Source organism: Talaromyces amestolkiae (genome assembly GCF_001896365.1).
Source record: "Talaromyces amestolkiae strain CIB chromosome Unknown scaffold4.1, whole genome shotgun sequence".
NCBI lineage: Eukaryota > Fungi > Ascomycota > Eurotiomycetes > Eurotiales > Trichocomaceae > Talaromyces > Talaromyces amestolkiae.
In genome coordinates, this window is record NW_024468040.1 from 1,394,312 (window position 1) to 1,412,941 (window position 18,630).

The 18,630-nt window shown below is 46.9% G+C and overlaps 4 protein-coding genes across 4 annotated transcripts; 1 reads left to right on the forward strand and 3 right to left on the reverse strand.

Moving 5' to 3' along the window:
* Positions 1-208: 208 nt before the first annotated feature.
* Positions 209-1,240, forward strand: BHQ10_003049 (uncharacterized protein; the record flags this gene model as incomplete). Its single annotated transcript, XM_040875262.1, has 3 exons — positions 209-272; positions 363-708; positions 766-1,240. 3 exons carry the CDS (start codon positions 209-211, stop codon positions 1,238-1,240), a joined length of 885 nt encoding a protein of 294 aa, XP_040731553.1.
* A 254-nt stretch (positions 1,241-1,494) lies between these two features.
* BHQ10_003050 (uncharacterized protein) lies at positions 1,495-4,568 on the reverse strand (the record flags this gene model as incomplete). Its single annotated transcript, XM_040875264.1, has 3 exons — positions 1,495-3,171; positions 3,224-3,447; positions 3,512-4,568. 3 exons carry the CDS (start codon positions 4,566-4,568, stop codon positions 1,495-1,497), a joined length of 2,958 nt encoding a protein of 985 aa, XP_040731554.1.
* A 2,045-nt stretch (positions 4,569-6,613) lies between these two features.
* Positions 6,614-7,840, reverse strand: BHQ10_003051 (uncharacterized protein; the record flags this gene model as incomplete). Its single annotated transcript, XM_040875265.1, has 1 exon — positions 6,614-7,840. One exon carries the CDS (start codon positions 7,838-7,840, stop codon positions 6,614-6,616), a length of 1,227 nt encoding a protein of 408 aa, XP_040731555.1.
* A 9,113-nt stretch (positions 7,841-16,953) lies between these two features.
* Positions 16,954-18,073, reverse strand: BHQ10_003052 (uncharacterized protein; the record flags this gene model as incomplete). Its single annotated transcript, XM_040875266.1, has 2 exons — positions 16,954-17,955; positions 18,014-18,073. 2 exons carry the CDS (start codon positions 18,071-18,073, stop codon positions 16,954-16,956), a joined length of 1,062 nt encoding a protein of 353 aa, XP_040731556.1.
* Positions 18,074-18,630: the final 557 nt, after the last annotated feature.

The window sequence follows — 18,630 nt, forward strand, 5'->3', positions numbered from 1 at the left end:
CTAAAAGATGGGAAATTGTTCATCTTCTTGAATTACTGAAACACTCCATGTTTGTTGTGTTTATATACAAGGCTGATTTGAGCTGATGATTGGTGTTGGGTATCATGGGCTCTATGTACAGTCGGGCCTAGATTGAGCATCTTTGGGTTGTTGAATACGCTCAGCTCAGTTCGATCGCAGAATCCGTTTTCGAATTCAATCAGTGGATATGGCCAGGCTGAAGAAGGGAGGTGTCCATTCCTGGGAAGATGTGCTTGCCCAGCGGTATCAAAGTACGTCAGTCTGGCACTTCAAGCTATAGAGGCCTATGAACCATCGCATTCATGACGGAATAAGAAACTAAAATGATCATCTTCTTGCAGACGATAAACCATCCTCACTCCCTCGCTACAGACGCCGCAAAGGCAACATCCGCGGCCCAGCACCCCGAGGCCTCGACATCAGCCAAACACCAGACCCGCAACCACAATGCCATCTACTGCAAACCTTACCGCCAGAACTGCGTCTCGTGATTTGGGAAATGGTCCTCGGCGGACTGCGATTACACATAATCCAACGCTCCAAGCGACGATTAGGCTGTGTCATTTGCCCGAGCCCTCAAAAGGATACGTGCGACATCTGCCGGGGCGTACTGCAACAGCCTGTTAAGAGTGCAGAGACACACTCAAACGTGAATTTGATAGCGTTGTTGGTTACTTGTAAACAGATGTGAGTCCTCTTTCATTTCAGAACTCCCCCCATTCCTCCCTCTAATCCTTTCAACAGATACCGCGAAAGCATCCACCTCCTCTACTCCTCCAACACCTTCGAATTCAGCAACACCTGGACCCTCGCCTACCTTCGCCCAACGCTCCCTCCCAACCAATGGACCGCAATCCGCTTCGTCGACCTCAAATGGGCATTTCCAGGCCACTGGCTGCCCAGCAAGGACTCCGTGAAGTCCGTATATGTTTGGGCGGGCCGCCAACAATGGATCGAAACCTGCAACGCGATCTTGCTACTCAACCATCTCGAGGAGTTTGTGCTGCATTTAACAGGGAACTGGTTCGGGGAACCTATTGAGAAAGTGCCTGTGTTTCTGGATCCGTTGAGGGATCTGCGCCTAAGGGGTGGGCGAGACAAGAAATGGAGGATTTATTTGCCGCCGCAGCCGTATTATAAGATGGAGATTAGAAGGTTGAATGAGTTGATGGTCAAGGAGGGGATTTGTTGTGAGGTGTATGAGGCTGGACAATGCTGATCGACCTAGGTAGGCTCTAGACCGAAAATTCTCGAAGTATACCTGGGTAAATAATAGAGGATCGAAACTTTTTATAATGCTATACGTATCTACCTACCTATGTATAGGCAATGAATGCACCCAAGATGAAACAAACCAAAAAGAAAAGAGGAACGAGAATGGAACGCTCGAATGACCCACAAACATGATATCTCATAGACACTTTGGCAGAGAAATTTAAACATACAAACACCATCTTCTTCTTGAGAATTAAACTATTCATAATCCTTGACATATCTCTCACCCAAGTCCATATCCCACATCGGCCTCTCAATAACCGCCAACTCCACGCTTTTCTGTGTAGTTGTCGCTGCTGACGATGACGAAACGACATCAAAATGAGAAGCAGAGCCAAGCGGTAACACACCAAGGATATCTCTGAATTTGTACGAGTGCCAGAATATGGTCGTTGGTTTTGAGTCCGCTTGATGCGCAAGTTGTTGTTTAGGGTTTTGTTGGTTTATAACGACTGCGAAGGAGGCGCCGTTCGTAGCCGGTGAGTTGAATATTGTGCCATTTGTCGATTTCTTTGGTGTGTCTGTCGAGGTGGTGGTAGGTTCGTTGGCGATCTGGCGACGAAGACGCGCGAAATCCGGTTCTCCGTTCACATGGAACGGGTGGCTATCTCCATCTTCCGCCTCATCGTCTTGGTTTTGATGGAGACGATGTTTCTCAACGTCAATCCACTGCTGTTTACGGTCTGCAGCGATTTTGCGCATTTTCGTGCCCATGGACACCATTGCTTGGGACTTGGGGATCAGATCTCCTGCTCCGCTGTTGTATTTCCTACGCCAGTGCTCGTTTTCATCGCCATTGGCGTCGAGGTCGTCTCTGTCCACGTCTTCATGCTCGTTGTCGTTGTCATTTTCACGCTTCCGTTTGCCCATTGCTGCCTGCACAAGTTCAATGGCCAAAGCCGCATCTGACATTCCTCCGGCCGCTGCTCCCGCTGGTGCGTCTCTCTTGATATCGTTAGCATCAACAGACTGCGACGGGAAATCATGTGTGAGGTCAAACATCCACATCCACGATGGCCCATAAAGCAACAATTTCGGCATTCCCTGGAACATATCACAAACACCGCCAATTGCGCGGTCTTTGAGACCAGTAAACTCCTCGGGCAGGCACGATTTGGGGTTCCGTTGAGACCACTCAGAAAACTTGCCAGAAAGTACTTCGTATTCTGTTAATTGGTGTTTGCTTGTGAGAAGGAGTAGGCGGTCTTCTGTGGTGGAGTTTGTGGATGGTCGGAAGGACATGAAAATGACGCCGGAGTGGAGACAGGGGATTGCACTGAGGAGTTTCCAGCGTTGGCCGTCAAGTATCTTTTCGACGTTGTCATCGTCGTCGTAATCATCAGAGGACTCGTCGTCGGATGAGGTGTTTCCATTAGCTATCTTCTTGGTGGGTTGATCTGAGACGTCTTCGAGGGCCCAAGAATCGACAAAACCTGCCAAATCGCCGACTGCGAAGAGTTTGCTGTCACTGCTGAACGTGACTGTGCGAATGGTTCGGTCGTACTCGCCAAGTGTGCCATGGTTGATTCCACGTAACGTTTGCATCCGACCAGATGATCGTTGTAGACGCAGAAGCTTAGGGTTGATCTGCACATCTTTGCCTGCATCGGTATCTGTAACGGACAGTTTCGCCAGATATACCTCGTTACCGGGTCGAATGATTGACATCCATTGAAGATCCGGCGACAGAGAGACATTACGGGCTCCGTTGTCGGCGATTGGACGAGAAAGTTTCACGTCTGTAACCTGTAGTGTGTTTTCTTCATCTTCGTCTTCATTTTCAGCGAGTGTGAACATTCTGATCGTGGTCATTGTAGACAGCACCAAAAGACTACCATCGGTCGAGAGAGCGGCTGATGTGATATTTTCGTCGCCCTTTATCAATTAGCAAAATTCAATCAGAGTCAAATGTATGACAGGGACTTACAGGAATCAACACTCGGCCAACTAATTGATTCCTCTGACTCTCTGCATCTGCTCCGCTTTCAGGCGCGATTTTGTATATCCTAACTTCTCTCTCCCAGAAACTCATGATGAGCCTAGACGACGAACCGGAGGCAAGTTGACAGATCTGCGGGAGACTGGAAAGTGTCCTGTGATGCTCTTTTCCGGATTCGCGAAGAGGCAAGACGACGAGGGATGCATCGGGTCCTGTACAAGTATAGTGTCAGACAGTTCACAGAACGAGAGGGGAAAAGAAAGGGGGGTGGGCTACCTCCGGAAACCGCAATACTCATATCCTTCGACTCATAAACAGCAAACTTCTTGACATCATGCGTATGATATCGCCGGTGCATAACCTCCGCCCATCGGCGCGATTTATCGTTCTTCTTGCCCGGTTTCAATCGATACAGCACTGTCCGTCGATCTGCTCCACCACTAACGACCGTTTCCCCGTCGATACTAACAGCGACATCCAGCACATCGGCTTGGTGGCCCCGTATTCTCTGCACAAGCGAGTAATTCTTCGGGTCCCAGAATCGGATTTCGCCTGTCGAATCTCCAGAGACCAATGTACCATCGGGCAGAGATTTTACACTCCAGACCAGAATATCCTTGGGTCCTCCGATGGGTCCTCGACCGAGCGACACCGTCCGCAAAAGACGTCCATTCCGAATATCAAACAGTCGAATCGAACTATCCGCATACCCGGCGGCGAGCACGTGTCGGCTTTGGAACGTGATACTGAGCACGCGCACATTCTTCGTAACAGACGCATTTAAACGACGCACAAATCTCAAATCATTCTCGGCCGTAGACAAAATCACAATCGATCCATCCGCGCATCCAATCGCCAGATGTTGACCTGTATATTCGCCTTCCGCGGGAGTAGCAGCAACAGCACCTTTCTCAGCTGAAGGAGTCCATCTCGGTTGCGCTGTTAGACACCAAATCTCTCCATAACTCCCACTCGAATGCCGCGCGGGTTTCCCTTTTTCCAAATCCCACTCCGTCACCGTATTCGTATATCCAATACTAAACAGCCGCAAACGACCCGCTGTTCTCATCCCATCAGGCGAATCTCCAGACGGATCGAGCGTCCAGGCAAGCCCCTCAATACTCCGCCCTTTACCGCCACGAATAATCGATTCCTGAAACCAGGCACCGCGCAACGGGTTCCAGATCTCGATGTCGCCGTTTGCGCGACCGACGGCGAGACGAAGAGTTTGCGCGCCTTGGCCGGCGGCTTTGGAGGATGGGGGGTGCGAAAACTCGAGGGCGTTAATAGCCTGGGGGTTGTAAGGGACAAAACGGCAGCGATGAAGCTCCATGTTGGCTTTTTCTCCGTTTCTTTCTGTGTTGTTGAATTGGTCTGCGTCGATTTCTTTCTTATCCGGTCTCGTTCGAGGAGACAATCAACCAAGCACAATCTCCCTGCTCTGCGAGCTGAGAGACGACTCAAATGCGATTATTTAGACAATGATAGCCATTTGAAACAACACACTCAAATCCGGAAAAGGCGCGTCAAGACTCAGGCAGAAAATGCGATCGATTGGAAAAGAAGCTAGGGTACAAAAATCAAGCGGATAATCAAAATTATTTTTCTTCCAAAGGGCAGTTTTTCGCGGGCCTTATCAGTCACGTGAGAGCGGCTAAACATTCCCTTATCAGGGCAGACTCGAGTATAAGCTTCGACCAATCGGAGGTCAGATTGTGTATGTCTTCGTCTGATCTGCTGTTTGTACTTTATATAAACGCACACTGATGTTGTGGGATCTGATTATATCAGACATCTAATGACTGTCACTTACCTATAGTCCTACTATTTGAGTGTTTGTCGCTACCAGCTACTTGAAGATAGTCTCCGGGCGTGCCACCCGTGGCTCAATATATTTATAATATCCCCTAATTAACGAAGAACAGAGCCTAGCATTCCTCACAAGCACAATCTACCAAAAATAAATATCAGACGAACGACGGTATACGACTACATCTTACTAAAAACAGACCGCCTATGGCCACATCGGTTTGCTGTGTATACCAATTGACATTTCCTAACTACCGCCTAGGAAAGGGTGAGGCCTGAGGGCTATACCAGGTCTAAGAATGCCCTATCAAAGGTTCAAGTTGAAGCGGAGACTAACATACCTAGACAGGTACCAGCAAATCCCCTCCGAGAGAGGCATGAACTACTATGACAGGAAATTCATACATGTCAAGTAGGTACCATGATGATCTCGGGAGTATTCGCATATTACCCATCTTCCAACGGGATAAATAATCGTTACATAGACCAGAACCCGACACTCGCCCATTTCGAGTCGGATGTTGCATTACGTACGTACAACACAATCAATCGTAGTAGTTGCGAGCCCCTGCTCACTCGAACTTCCCATTGTTTGTGTAATATACTTATAGAGAAGAGGAGCCTTTATCCTTTATCCATACCCAGGGCGCTTCAGCGGGTAACGGAGGGGAGGGGGGAGGAAGGAGGGTTTGAGCAGTACAAAGGAGACCAAATAAGCAGGTCTCAACAATGCCCTTTGTTCAACCACTGCTTTTGTCGTTTCGGGTTTACCAATCCGACCGGCGGGAAAAAAGTACGAAGAGGTAACAACCTAACAAGTCTACATACTATATTATACCACTATATCCAGAGAAAGAAACAACTTAATTCCTTTCCTCATTGATAGATAGATACGTATGTAGGCATCTCTTCCCCTCTTCAGCACGAAAAGCCATCCCCTTCCGCGCATACTGGGAGGCCACAAAAAGATATCGAAACACCGCTTGTAAGCAGAAGAAAAGCATTATCAAATGAGAATTGTTTTGGTAGCAAGAGAGAGAGACGGAAAATGAAGGTAAATAGAATCAATGGGGGAGTTTCTTGAACACCGCCAATGATATTGGTATAGTAATGATATGATGACAGACAGGCATGGTCTCTCCGTTTCGACTTCGGTAGAGTAAGGCCCTGTGGATGGTGAGGAATGACTCAACGCGGAACGCTAGAAGGACAGTATTTGAGCAGAAAAAAGAGAAAAAGTATGATAATAAGAAGAGAAATGAATTTTTTTTGTATCAGAAACGACTCGCGCTCGCAATGCCAGATCTAAAAACACAAGACAAAGATGATGATGATGACGATGGAAAGTGAAAGGGGTATGTTAATATTCTAGGATGAAATAAAAATGCAATCCGTCCAGGCCCTCGTATGATGATGAAAGAAAAGAGGAAAAACAGATCCAATCGACTCGCTCGTGCAGTATTTATGTCACGGTTGAAGCAAACTATGGCACACAGGTCGTGGTAAATATGCACGTCCGAAAATTAGGAGAGTTTGATGTAGCTCTGAAGATAGTCGACTGATGTACCGCTAGAACGCAGTAGTATACCCGACGTGAGCAGGGGCATACTGAACGTATACTGGCTCGGCATCGTACATCTGGGTATCATTGAAAGAGACGTTCGGGGGGGTAGGAGACGACGGGCAGACGGTGATCGCTGCCTGTTTGTTCATATCCGCAGCAGCAGCAGCATTGAACCCCTCGCTCTCCGGGGTGATAGGGGGTGTAAGGTATCCATGGGGTGGCATTGGCTTTTGAGGAGTGGACAAACCGACTTGACCGGCGTACTGAGTCTTTGACTCTTTGGCGACGTCGGTCGGCGGAGATGGAGGAGCATAAGCACCGCTGGCAATGGCGGCCTGACGTGCGAGGAAGTTGTCCAGAAGTTTGGAGATCCGGGAGTAATGTGCTGAAGAGTACTTGCGGTATAATACTTGAGAGGGTGAATGCAATTGCTGGGACAGACCGACTAAGGTGTTGGGGTCGTATGTGGCAGCCCATTCGGTAGCCTCCGGCTGACGGCGGTTAAGGATGCACCTCGACAAAGCGAGGGCAGCTTTAGCGAGGTCGGCCGAAGGTTTAGACACGAATTCTCTGTGGAAAAGCGCAATCTCTAGGATGTAAAGTGCAAGATGCTCGACCTCCGGATCGTACTGCATATCCACAATCGCAATGTTCAGAAAGCTGTCCACTGTTGGGTGGCCAACGGTCCAGCCAAGTGTCTGCAACACATGCCACTCCATTTGAAGAAACATGTCGTCGTCATAAAGTGAACAGCACATAGACTTCAGCTCACGGATGGTTGGAACATGCTCCTTCTTGTCACCGTACTTGGCGGCAATCAGGAGGGCAGAGCAGCCGACGAGTTGGTAATGACGTTTGTAGACAACACGTTTCGAGCAGTAACGATCAAGGAGGTTGATTGCAAGGAACAGTGTAGAAGGTTGCAACTGGAAGGCCGCATGTGCTTCGATGAGGAAATCGAGGAGGTATGGCCGCATGAACCATTGGATTTCAGTTTGAATGTCAATGGATTCTACATCGGGGAGAGTCGCAGTATCCATGTCGAGCATGTGCTGTAAGCAATCATCGAGATACTCCTCCCTTGCCTGGGCAGAGAGTTGATCTGCGATTGCGTACTGACGCTCACGAGCAATGATTTTTGCGTGCTCCTTGGGATCGAAGCGAGGACGGACGTCGTCAGTCTCAACGAAGAACGAGTCACACGTCTGGTGGGAGGGGCGAATGGTAGCCATGGTGGAAGGATTTGTAGAAAACTGTCTCGAGCTGACCGGCAGGAGGATCTGAAGACTTTTCTGTTGAGGTTATGGTACGGAAGCGAAAGTATCCTGATGATGATAACACCTGTGTATCACTTGTGTTGACGAAGGGAGAAGAGAGTGACAGTCGTAGGATTAATTAATGATTGTAAGTAGTTGGAAAGGCAATTAAAGAGCGTGGTGCCTAGACAATAATCTGGGCGGTGCGAGAACAGAAACAAAGTGCGATGAGAAGGACTTTTCCGGCGTAGCTAGGAGATAGAAATATTAGTACCGGTGAGCAGTGAGAAGCGATGTGAACAGAATCGTAGTATTAGATGATTATAAAGAGAATGTCAAAGGCTGAGCAATGAGAGGAAGAGACGAGGAGCAGAAAGCAAAGAAAATAAACCACTTTGAACGGGAAAGGGCGAGAACAAACATGTTGCACTTACCCAGGATGAGGACTGCCCTTACTGTAGTAACAGCTCTGGCATCTAGGCTGACAAAAGAGGCAGGAATGAGGTCCTATCTGGCGGTACCTGTCGACAAAGAGGTGAAGTACGAGTCAACGTCTCCACCCTGTCAACGAGTAGTTTTGAGAGGTTGCTGGCGAGTGTTCCTCGTGTTCCGGAATGTGGAGCGGAGCGATCGAGGCGGCACGAAACCCTATGTAAGGGCAAGGGGCAGTCAGCGGACTTCGTCCTTGGAGAGGTCTTGGTATTAGGTAGAGGGTAGCTCACAGGCTTATTTAGGAGGTATGCAGGTCCGTGTTGTTAAATGTTTAACAACAGGTTGCGGTAACCTTGAATTAGGGCTAAGATTCGACTTCGTGAGAACACGACAACGAAGCTCAACCTATTTTCTAAAACAGCACGTTAGCGAGATTCGAAGTGACCTTGCAGTTGCAACAATGATGAAATGGAAATTAAAGAGATCAGCGTGGATGGTTTGGTGCTGTAGTTGGGTGCACGAGCAGAGCTCCATTCTTCCATGCCGAGAAAGGCTGCAACCATGGTGATCCTTCATGCCACAGAGACCAACACATGACAGCACGGGTATTGAGCATTTGAGTATTCGAGTATGTCACGAGCGAGCAAGTTTTGATGGGATAGACAGGCCGTACAGAGACTAATCTCTTTTCAAATACTGGCTGTTGTGCCACCCTGAACCTCCATTGACCGGAAGACAGGAGCGAGAGGAGTCACGAAATCTACCACCAAAGCCATTGTTCAGACTCGATGGAAGATGGAAGATTTGTTGCCCAATTATCCATAATGCAATAGAGGTTGCAAGTCGATCGTTATTAACGAAGGTACGACGGACGCTCGCTAACAGGAGGACCCAGCACGACCACGGAACGATCGGACGGCGCCATCCACTTGAAGTATCTGGTACGTTTCCCAAACGAATATACACATCTCATATCATCTGATACCAATCGTTCATGAAGATTGGAACGCTCTGCTCAACATCGACTATTCGATATTCGTGGTTCGCTGCACGTGACTCTCGACTCAGGGTACCCTGCCGAGCGACTCTCACAACCCAGCTTGAAGCTGCTCTCCAGTATAACAAGGTATATATTCGATAGGGAAAAATAGGCTCGACATTGCAGAGGGGAAAGGTAATCTCACCGTCGGTTAGAAACGAGGTTGTTGGAGCGGCTCTGCACAGGACAGAACAGACGTCGGGAGGGTCGAGCTGCAACGACACAGCTATCGGGCGGGACGAGGAGGATTAATTGCTGGGGGATCAAGGGACTGATTCTGTCTTTGACTTGTCGAACAAGTATCTCTCACGAGACCTTTCTCTAACAGTCAAAGTCAAAGCCAACTCTCGACGACCACGAACAAGGCGATCTCACTCCCAAACTCTCCGAGCAGAGTCAGGGAAAAGAGAGAAAAAGGAAAAGAAAAAACTAAAAGCGGATATGAAGAAAAGAGGAAGAGTCGGATATAGAGGAGAAGGAGGAGAAGAGAAAAAAAGAGGATGTTGAAGGGGTTTTTTTCTTCTCTCTCCAAGTGGGTGTGGTAGAGAGGAAGGAAGAGAGAGAGGTAGGTGAGCGAGAGGTGAGAGACCAGCGCCATGCTTTCCTTAGTGAGAAGGTCCGCTGGCAACGGCAGAGAAGGTACGTAATTTTGGTATTGCGGAGACGAGCTACACTTGCAGCAGAGGGTCGTTGAGTAATTGAGTGCCAAATGGAGCCGTCATCGAGGCGTATCGGTACGGTATGACCGGACTGGGGCGCGTACGACAGGGGATGGGTTAGTGCGTTTGGAGCGATACGGCTGTGGTGGTTGACGACTGGCCAATCGAGGTGCAATTTGTGCCGTCCCTCTCGATAGCTACAAATGTTGTTATTTGACCGGGGTAGTATATGAGATGTCGCTGCTCGATTGGCTTTGACTATTGACTTGATTGATTATCGTCTTCAGAATGTCTTTTCAGACAAACGAGCACAGTCATTTCATATTCAGCCATGTGCGTACTATTGTATGGAATCGATCAATACTGCTGCGCAAATCTGTAAATAATACAAAGCACTCCGTCGTAACAGGATCCGATCAGCTCCATCTGAAATAGACGGCAGGCGGCAGCAGCCAGTAGGGAGCGGCAGATTGCGTTAGGTGGTGTAAGACAACCTGTTTTGCGGCTCGTATGGCTGGTTCCTGGTGAGCCATCTGGTAAGAACCGTACTAGTGATACAACGCGTACCGAGCCTTCAGAGTACAAAGGCTGGTCATACCATACACATTCAGATGAATTAATTATTCACTACGTGGTAGCACTTGAGAATTGAAAATTTTTTTTTCTTTGAGAGATAATCGCCCCGAGTGTCAGCCCGATGAGTCCGAGTACAGAGTAGAGCATTGGAGACATACGTACACACCTTACCGGGTACAGCACAATTGAACTGCAGCGACATACAGAACGCCTGAGCACAATTACCGAAATACAGCTATCTGTACGTAGTAAGGAACATACATCCGTACATACAGGCTACACTAATATTGGACTAGCGGCACAGCTTGCATGCAGCAAAGTCCAATCACAGGCCGTACATGGCCGGAATCCCCTGACTCTTGGCAGACTCCAGCTCGACGCGTGGAGTGTCTGGGTCTGTCCAGTAACATTCAATTACATAGTATACGCAGAACGTAGGCACTCTAGGCAATACGATGGACAGCTCCCCGCTTTTTCGTGAGATTTTGTCTTGTGTCTCCATTCGTCAGAGACTGGTTGGGCAGGAGGTGATGATTGGTTGTGAATTCGATATGTCGATGTTTGTCAAATTAAGTGCGAACGAAGATGATTTTGGTCTATTGTTGATTGTTTATCCAGTCGACTATTGTCGGATTGTTTGCATATATTGGTGCTGCTTGATTTGCTTGAAGGGCCATCTCGGCTCCTTTTCGCCAATACGAACGACGTCATTTCAAGAGACTGGCACTAGCCTTGTACAGACTAGCGCCTGTATCAGCCTAGCTCCAAAATGGCCTAGGGCGGAATAATCTTGATGGGCATCCTCGGTACGGGCTTAACCTCCGGGGCTTTGCAGGCCTAGAGCAGCTGAACCTTAAAGCTGCCTGGCTTATTATCGGCGCTGTTAGGGTCTGCCGTCCTTGTAACAGGCATGTACCTGGTGCCTGGGTCAGGAAGATACTTGTACTACATAGGAATTCMCCAGCCACTAACTTACTCCGTACGCGCTCCGTAACACAAATCACGTCCTTATCTTAGTCTGCCGACAGTACCTGTACCAATTGAGGAATACCGTTACTATTTTAGTGGCCTCGAATCAAGATCCTAGCTCAACTAACCCCTTGGCTAAGCTGCTATGCTGCAAAGTGCTAAGTCTAACCATGTAAATCCTAGCCTGAACCACACTTTGAACAGAGTCAATGTATCATCCAACGCAACATAACGCCATTTAACTCGCACTCAACGCGCTTAGGCGCGACACACGTTTACGTACCACTGTCTGCACAAACCAGGTCCGTTGAAACATTTGAGCGCATGGGCCGGGAAAGACTGGGGAATAACGTTTTAACCTTCTACACAATAGTACACAAGGAACGTGGATTTCTTGGATAAGTTGGACTAGATGCGATTAAACAGGAATTGAATTAGATTGATGCTATTTACTGCAGTTGATTGGTTGGTTGTCTATCGACGGTAATGTCAGCTCTTTGAGACAACGTTCACTGCGGAGTAAGTAGTTAACATTGAACGAACTCGATGAGATGACCCCAATTAATTAGAATAAGTTGATAGGACTTCGATAGCTTGGACAAGATCCATGGTTCTTGAGTCAATTTAGCTTTCTTTGACTTGATTGATGCCGAGTGATTAGTCTTTGATCAGCTACGTGTACATAACATGATCACGAATGAATGGATGAATGGATGCGATCGCAAGCCGTATTGCAATTCGTCCTAATAGCCCAGGCGTCAGTTCAGCCAGACACAACCATCCAGATTTCCGATCTGACACTCTTCCTCCCACTCAGGGAAGCAAGCAAGTTTGCCTGCGTTAGTCTGATGAGTTGTCAAGACCAGACTAAGCCGCTTTGGCACTCACCCAGGCGCGGGGAAGACAAATCACAGAAACTTGATGGTCCTGATCTAGCAGATAAATAGATTAATCGATTCACCAATCATATCAACAAAACAGGGATTCGCAGTGTGCACGAGTCGCGAGCTTCCCCTTGCAAGGATTCGAGGCATCGGTCAATGCCAAATGGTCAGCCCTACTGTTGCATATCGCTTGAATCGCCTATCATGATTCATCAATGATTTGACATTCAAGCTACTAGCACCAACCGAACACTGTGTGCCTCCTGGCAATAAGACTCTTCCAATGATTTGGCCAAGACGAACATATTTTCCGATTTACAGGTTGAATTCTTTTGCTTTTCATACTGTAGATTCTACGAAGTTCTTAAATGATAGACATGAAAATTGGAGATTGAAGCCGATCTACCCCTCCGTCAACCTTGGAAAAATGCTACACACTAAATATTTAGTAGATGCTAAAGACTAAATGTCAGCATCAGCCCAGCCAAGCCCAGCACTTTGACTTGGTGTTCAGCTCGCCTCCGCCAACCTAATCCGATCAGGATCACTGATCGTCGGAATTGACTCCCAGAACCCGTACCAAATATTCTTTACATCTTTTGGTCGGTCGTGTTCATCGTTTAATCAATGACCGATAAGACATAATTTTTTTCCGCCCACTTTCAGTCTTCCACGTCCCTCGAATAGATCAGTGCGGTGGCTGGTGTCCATCCTGGAGCTCCATCCTAGGGCTCACGGCGTACTCCGTACATAGACCACTGCTGGCGTCTTGCGCAATCTCGATCGATCTGCAATAGATAACGAGTCGTCTGCCAATTATCGTCGATACCTCGAAATCTCATGCGATGCGAAATACGTGGTTATCGCTTACTAGTTAATAGTTAGCTACTTCTTATGCGATGTATGTGATGAGAACCGAGGTCATGGATCGAGTTTCTATTCGTTGAGATAGGGGTGTTTGCGACGAGTCATATTTCCAGCCACACCGGGTGATTGTTCAGCTGTTCATCAGCATTTATCTACTCGCTTGGCCAGTATGTTACTAGAGAAGCGAGGTTGACCGTGGCGATTAGCTAGAAACAGAGAGATTTCAAATTCTTTCACGTGTCTCGCTCAACCCTGGCCTAACGTGCAGTTGTAGTGCAGATTTGTCCTATCTTTCAAGCGAGGAAGATGAAATGAGATTCGATGCGCATTGCATGATTGTGATACGAATGACATAAGACGTAGTGCGAAATTGCTTTTTATTTATATACCTTAGGTTCCAAAACCAGCTTTTCGCTCTAACTGCCTTAATCGGAGTTCCTCACCCTTAATGACAGTTAAAGTATTCAAGCTCCTTGCAGCTATCCGACCTGTTCCCAGCGCTGTGGTTCTGATTTTAACTAAATAGACTCATTCTCTCGTATCGCATCTGCTTATTTAAGTAGGTACGTAGGCAAGGTCATGATCCTTACACGTGGTCAATCCTTTCGTCATGTATGTAGCCAGCCATACTGCTAGGAACTTAGGGTTTACGGTAAACTATCGAAAGCCTCGAATCCCTCGCATCTGTTTTTAAAACCAATTCCGTTAGTACCGCAGACAATCAAACATCACGTAAGGAGATACGAGAATTATATTAAACCTGTATATATCTTCGCTTCATTCATTTATGAAGCTTTCCTTAAACATACCGTTCCGTATGTACTTAATGTATGAACCTCCGTACGTAAGTATGTATTCATACAAAACCAATAAAATCGAAATAGGAACCCTTCTAGAACCCGCAGACTCCATTTGTATTGTATGTACATGTATCGTCGGGCTCTTGTTGAAAATCTTCATACCGGTGAATTTCGATGTGATTCATCGAGTGCTAAACTATGTAAGTAATCATCACTGAACCGGATTTTTATCATCTATGGCTGAGTTGACGTCGTGACCATGTTTCTGAGGCGACCGGGGATAATAAGAGTAGGATTATTTACGGCGGCAGTTTCATACGGATACTGTCAATTTTTCAAGACGGCCGTTAACAGATATGAAATTGAACTTTTTTTTCTGTATGTAAGGCGTTTGGGTTACCGTTGTTAATGTCAACGGCTTTGATTCTCTAGAGAAATGCTTAAAATATGAAAACGTCTGTATAAACAGCCTGCCACCGTACATACTGTACGTTGAAACCAAGGGACAAACCGCGAAAAGCTTCACGATACAAGATCCACAAACGGAGCTCTTTCGGGAAGTACGGGCGTTCGGGTACTCCATATAAAACTCCATATAATGGATATAATGGAGTCATACAGCAAAATTTTTTCTTCCCCTCTCTATAAAAATTTTCGGGACGGTGAGCACTGAGTGAGATTTTGATTGTTCGTTTCCTATATAGCCGTTTACGGGGTTGGTGACGAGGTGGGATGTTGACTTGACGGTAGGACAGTACATGAGGTTATGTATGTATTGGGCGGAGTATGTATTTGGTATGGGTAATTATGTATTCAGTTAGGTATGCAGGTAAGGAGAAGACGTTCGGATAGTGATGATCATGAGCATTATGCTTGGTCTCATTTTCTAATTTGCACAGTGATTGATGTCATCCAAGGTTCATCTCCTGTCACCGCTGTCAGAGCCATGTCAGATCAACTAATCCATAGTACGTACCATACCGTTCGATTGATCATGACATGGTTGATGTCGGATGTCGCGCGACAGTAATTTTGACTTTTGAGATTTCGAGATCCACCCAAAAACCGTACTCCACAGATGCATATTCACAGACACTTTTGAATACTGCTACGTACTGGTACAGGCAAAAAGCCTCAAGTCCATGCATGCGTATTGCTGTATGCATTATTCATTTACAGTTACTACATCGTGCGTGGGTATTTAGGTCAGGTAATCGCTGATCAACCGGCGGTTTCGGCGGTTCCATTAACTTGAAGGCTGAGGCCCAAAGACCAAACTTTGAGCAACGCTAACCAGCTTTAAGCTCGACTTGTTAGCGTAGCTTATGGCTCAGGAGCTATTGACTCGGATCGACCGGTCAACAGCTGTCAAGAATCAGATGTCGAGGTGGTTCTACGAAGACATTACATAGTTTGAAAGTATACAAGCCTTGAAAAAGAAATGCAATGTCATCTATCATGTCACTCGATGTAACTTGTAAGTGTCATTCAAAACAAGAAATGACCAATATAACCCTATTCAGAATGGTCCGGTCCACTATCCATGGATGTGCCTAGCTCAGTGTACGGACCGTCGGACTGCCCCTTTTAACGTGCATGTACTATACTAGTATTGAATACGGGACAAGGATGGTCATTGTGAGAATAGAATGATCGATCAACTATACTTTGATAAGTCAGTCAGGCTGTTGGCATCAGGAGTCAACGTAAAGTTGTCATGTACTCAATTGAATAATGTTACTTGGTAGGTTTTAACGATACGGATAGCTTCATGTCGGGTACTTTGAGTACCAGTGGATATACATGTAATTACATACCAGCAGTAACTCAGTGTCCGTAATACATCGCCAACTCCACAATTGAGTACTCATTATTAACAGTATGCAGTATGGTATCAGGAATTTGCTCTCCTAATAATTCGACCAAAGTCACCAAACGCATAAACTCGGAGTACGTAACTTACTTGAAAAATAATTTATACTGTACTACGTACGATCCGATCTCTCACCGCGTACCCGTCTTTTTCTTTCATCTCGTGCCACGCGACAAACCTTCCAAAAAGCTGAATGTATTTCGGACATATGGCATAAAGATCTGGMTCGCGTGTTTGTTTCAAAGAGCACGCGAGCGCGTTGATTAGTTACGTTTTCGCGCATTGCATTACGGAGCTTTCGCCGGTTTCGATGGTCCATCAGTCAGCGCTTATTAGACTACGTAGTAACTAGCGCGTTGGCAATTATTCTTGGGCTTGCATTCTGATTTGTGATCTTTTCGATAGATGTTTACCTTCGATTTCTCTGAGATCTTCCAGTTGACTGATTTCTATAATGATGTATCTATACAGGCAATTGCTCTTGAATTTGTTTTTGCTCAGTACATTCTGCGAATTATGAAAAGCAACAGTGTTGGCTTTAATGATATCATAACGTAAATCATTTACCCAGCCATGTAAGTTAGTCCAAGTTGGTCCGAAGCCAAAGTTTTTCGACTCCACAACCGCGCTTCAAGCTTACGAACAGCTCAGCACAGCCCGCGCTGAGTATGTTACCAAAATGAGACTTTCTTTGTAACCTGCTGCATGAAGCCTGCAATGCGAAAGTTTATTTCGAGTACGCATGTACTATGTATGCACATCATACGAGGTTGTAAGTGTTAATGCATCCGCGTTCTCGCTTCCCTCGATGTATGTTGTACAGAAAGCGGTCTGGTTTGAGACAGACGCGTTTGAGCGTGTCAGTCTTGAACATACATGTGAGAATTCGAGAATGGGCTGCATTAGATGATAGCTTAGTCTATGTATATACTGCTCAACATTTTATCCTGCGTAGGTGTCAACGGAAGTATAAAGCCTCATGTTGAGAGATCATTCTAAACGACCCAACAACCATTTCATCCCCTCCTCGAAATCTTTCTTGGCTTTCTTTCCCTGCGTCAACATCCCAAACATATTCCAGAACGTATGTGGCATACCCGGATAAACATCCAGCCTCGTCTCTACCCCATTCTCTTCTCTCAGCACCTGCTCATAAATCAACTCCTCATCACGCACAATGTCCATACCACAGACTTGAAAGTATGTCCGCGGCAAGTTCGCATGGCCTGTTGGCCAGATGAAAGGGACGAACATTGGAGAAGTGAAATCTCCGGCCGCCGAATCGTGAAAGATCTTTTCCATCTGAGGGGTCAGGATGGGATCGTGTTGGCAGGCTTCCTGTGTGCGCGAGAGGTAAGAGTCCTTGTATTTCCAATCCGCCGGCAGAGTCTCGAACGTCTCAGGCGGTAGAATCATAGGCGAGAGAAGGAAGCATCCCGTGATGGGCGCAGCGATGCTTTCTTTCTCATCGCGTGCTAGATGGGCCAGAATAGCTGCCATCGAACCTCCAGCCGAGGACCCGCCAACCACAAACCCAGTCGACAATGAGACTGGAGTGCCAGTAGCAGCTAACTCAGACTCTGCGTAAAGCGCAATCCATTTTAATCCATCCCATGCATCATTGATACCAGCCGGAAACGGATCCTCAGGACCCTGTCGATACGACGGCGCAATGCAGACTACGCTGAGAGTTTGCACGAGGTTTCGGCATGATGGTGCCGCATCTTCGGGGGAGCCGATTGTCCATCCTCCGCCGTGGTAGTACACTACCAGTGGCAGAGCGTCCTCGTCCTGAACGGCTGCTGCAGGTCTGAACACGCGAGCACGTAGTTGATGACCATCGCGAGCGGAATAGAAAATGTCATGTTCGATGACGCCGCTGTCTGGGTCTGCGGGTTTATGTTGGCTTTTCATGTATGCGCGTATTCCTGCGATGATCCTTGCTGGTTCTGCATCGGGGCTTGGGGCAGGTATGGTGATTTTCTTGAGGGTCTGATGAAGTGTGAGTCGGTATCATTGACTCGACGCAAGAGAGGTGTCAGATACGTACTTCGGCAAGCTCGGGGTCAATGTCTGCCAATTTAAGTCGTTCTTCACGAGTCAAGGCCATGTTGGAGAATAATATCAGCCGTAATATTGCGCAAACAAAGAGAAAGATATCGATGATCCTTCGTACAAGGAAAGAAGTTCATTTTCCCACCTACAACTCCCTTTTATATACACAACGGCAATATTTGAATTCACCCGCATCTCGACTCCATCATCACTAATGAATCTTCGAATATATCCTCTTACAACGGGCTCACGGATTTCGGGGGAACCCCACGAAATCCGTGCTGACATAAATTTCCTAATTGAGTAATTCTGCCTCGGTAGAGCCTGTTGGGGCGGATGGTTTTGTGTCCTACTTTTTTGTACGAGTTTTACCTTTCTTTTGCGAGAAATCGTGCTATAAACGCAAATAAGAAAGGATTTTGATGAGATTATCAATCTTTGCAAAATTAGCTCACAAATTCTTCTCCGTTGTACCGTGGAGCGAATCTCATGCCCTAGTCTACAACGAGTTGCACATTTCCGAACTACGTATTGCCGGGATTATTCACCTACATAGTCGGGATTCAGTATTTTTCTGCTATCTTCAAGGTCTGTTAAGAATAAATTGATTTT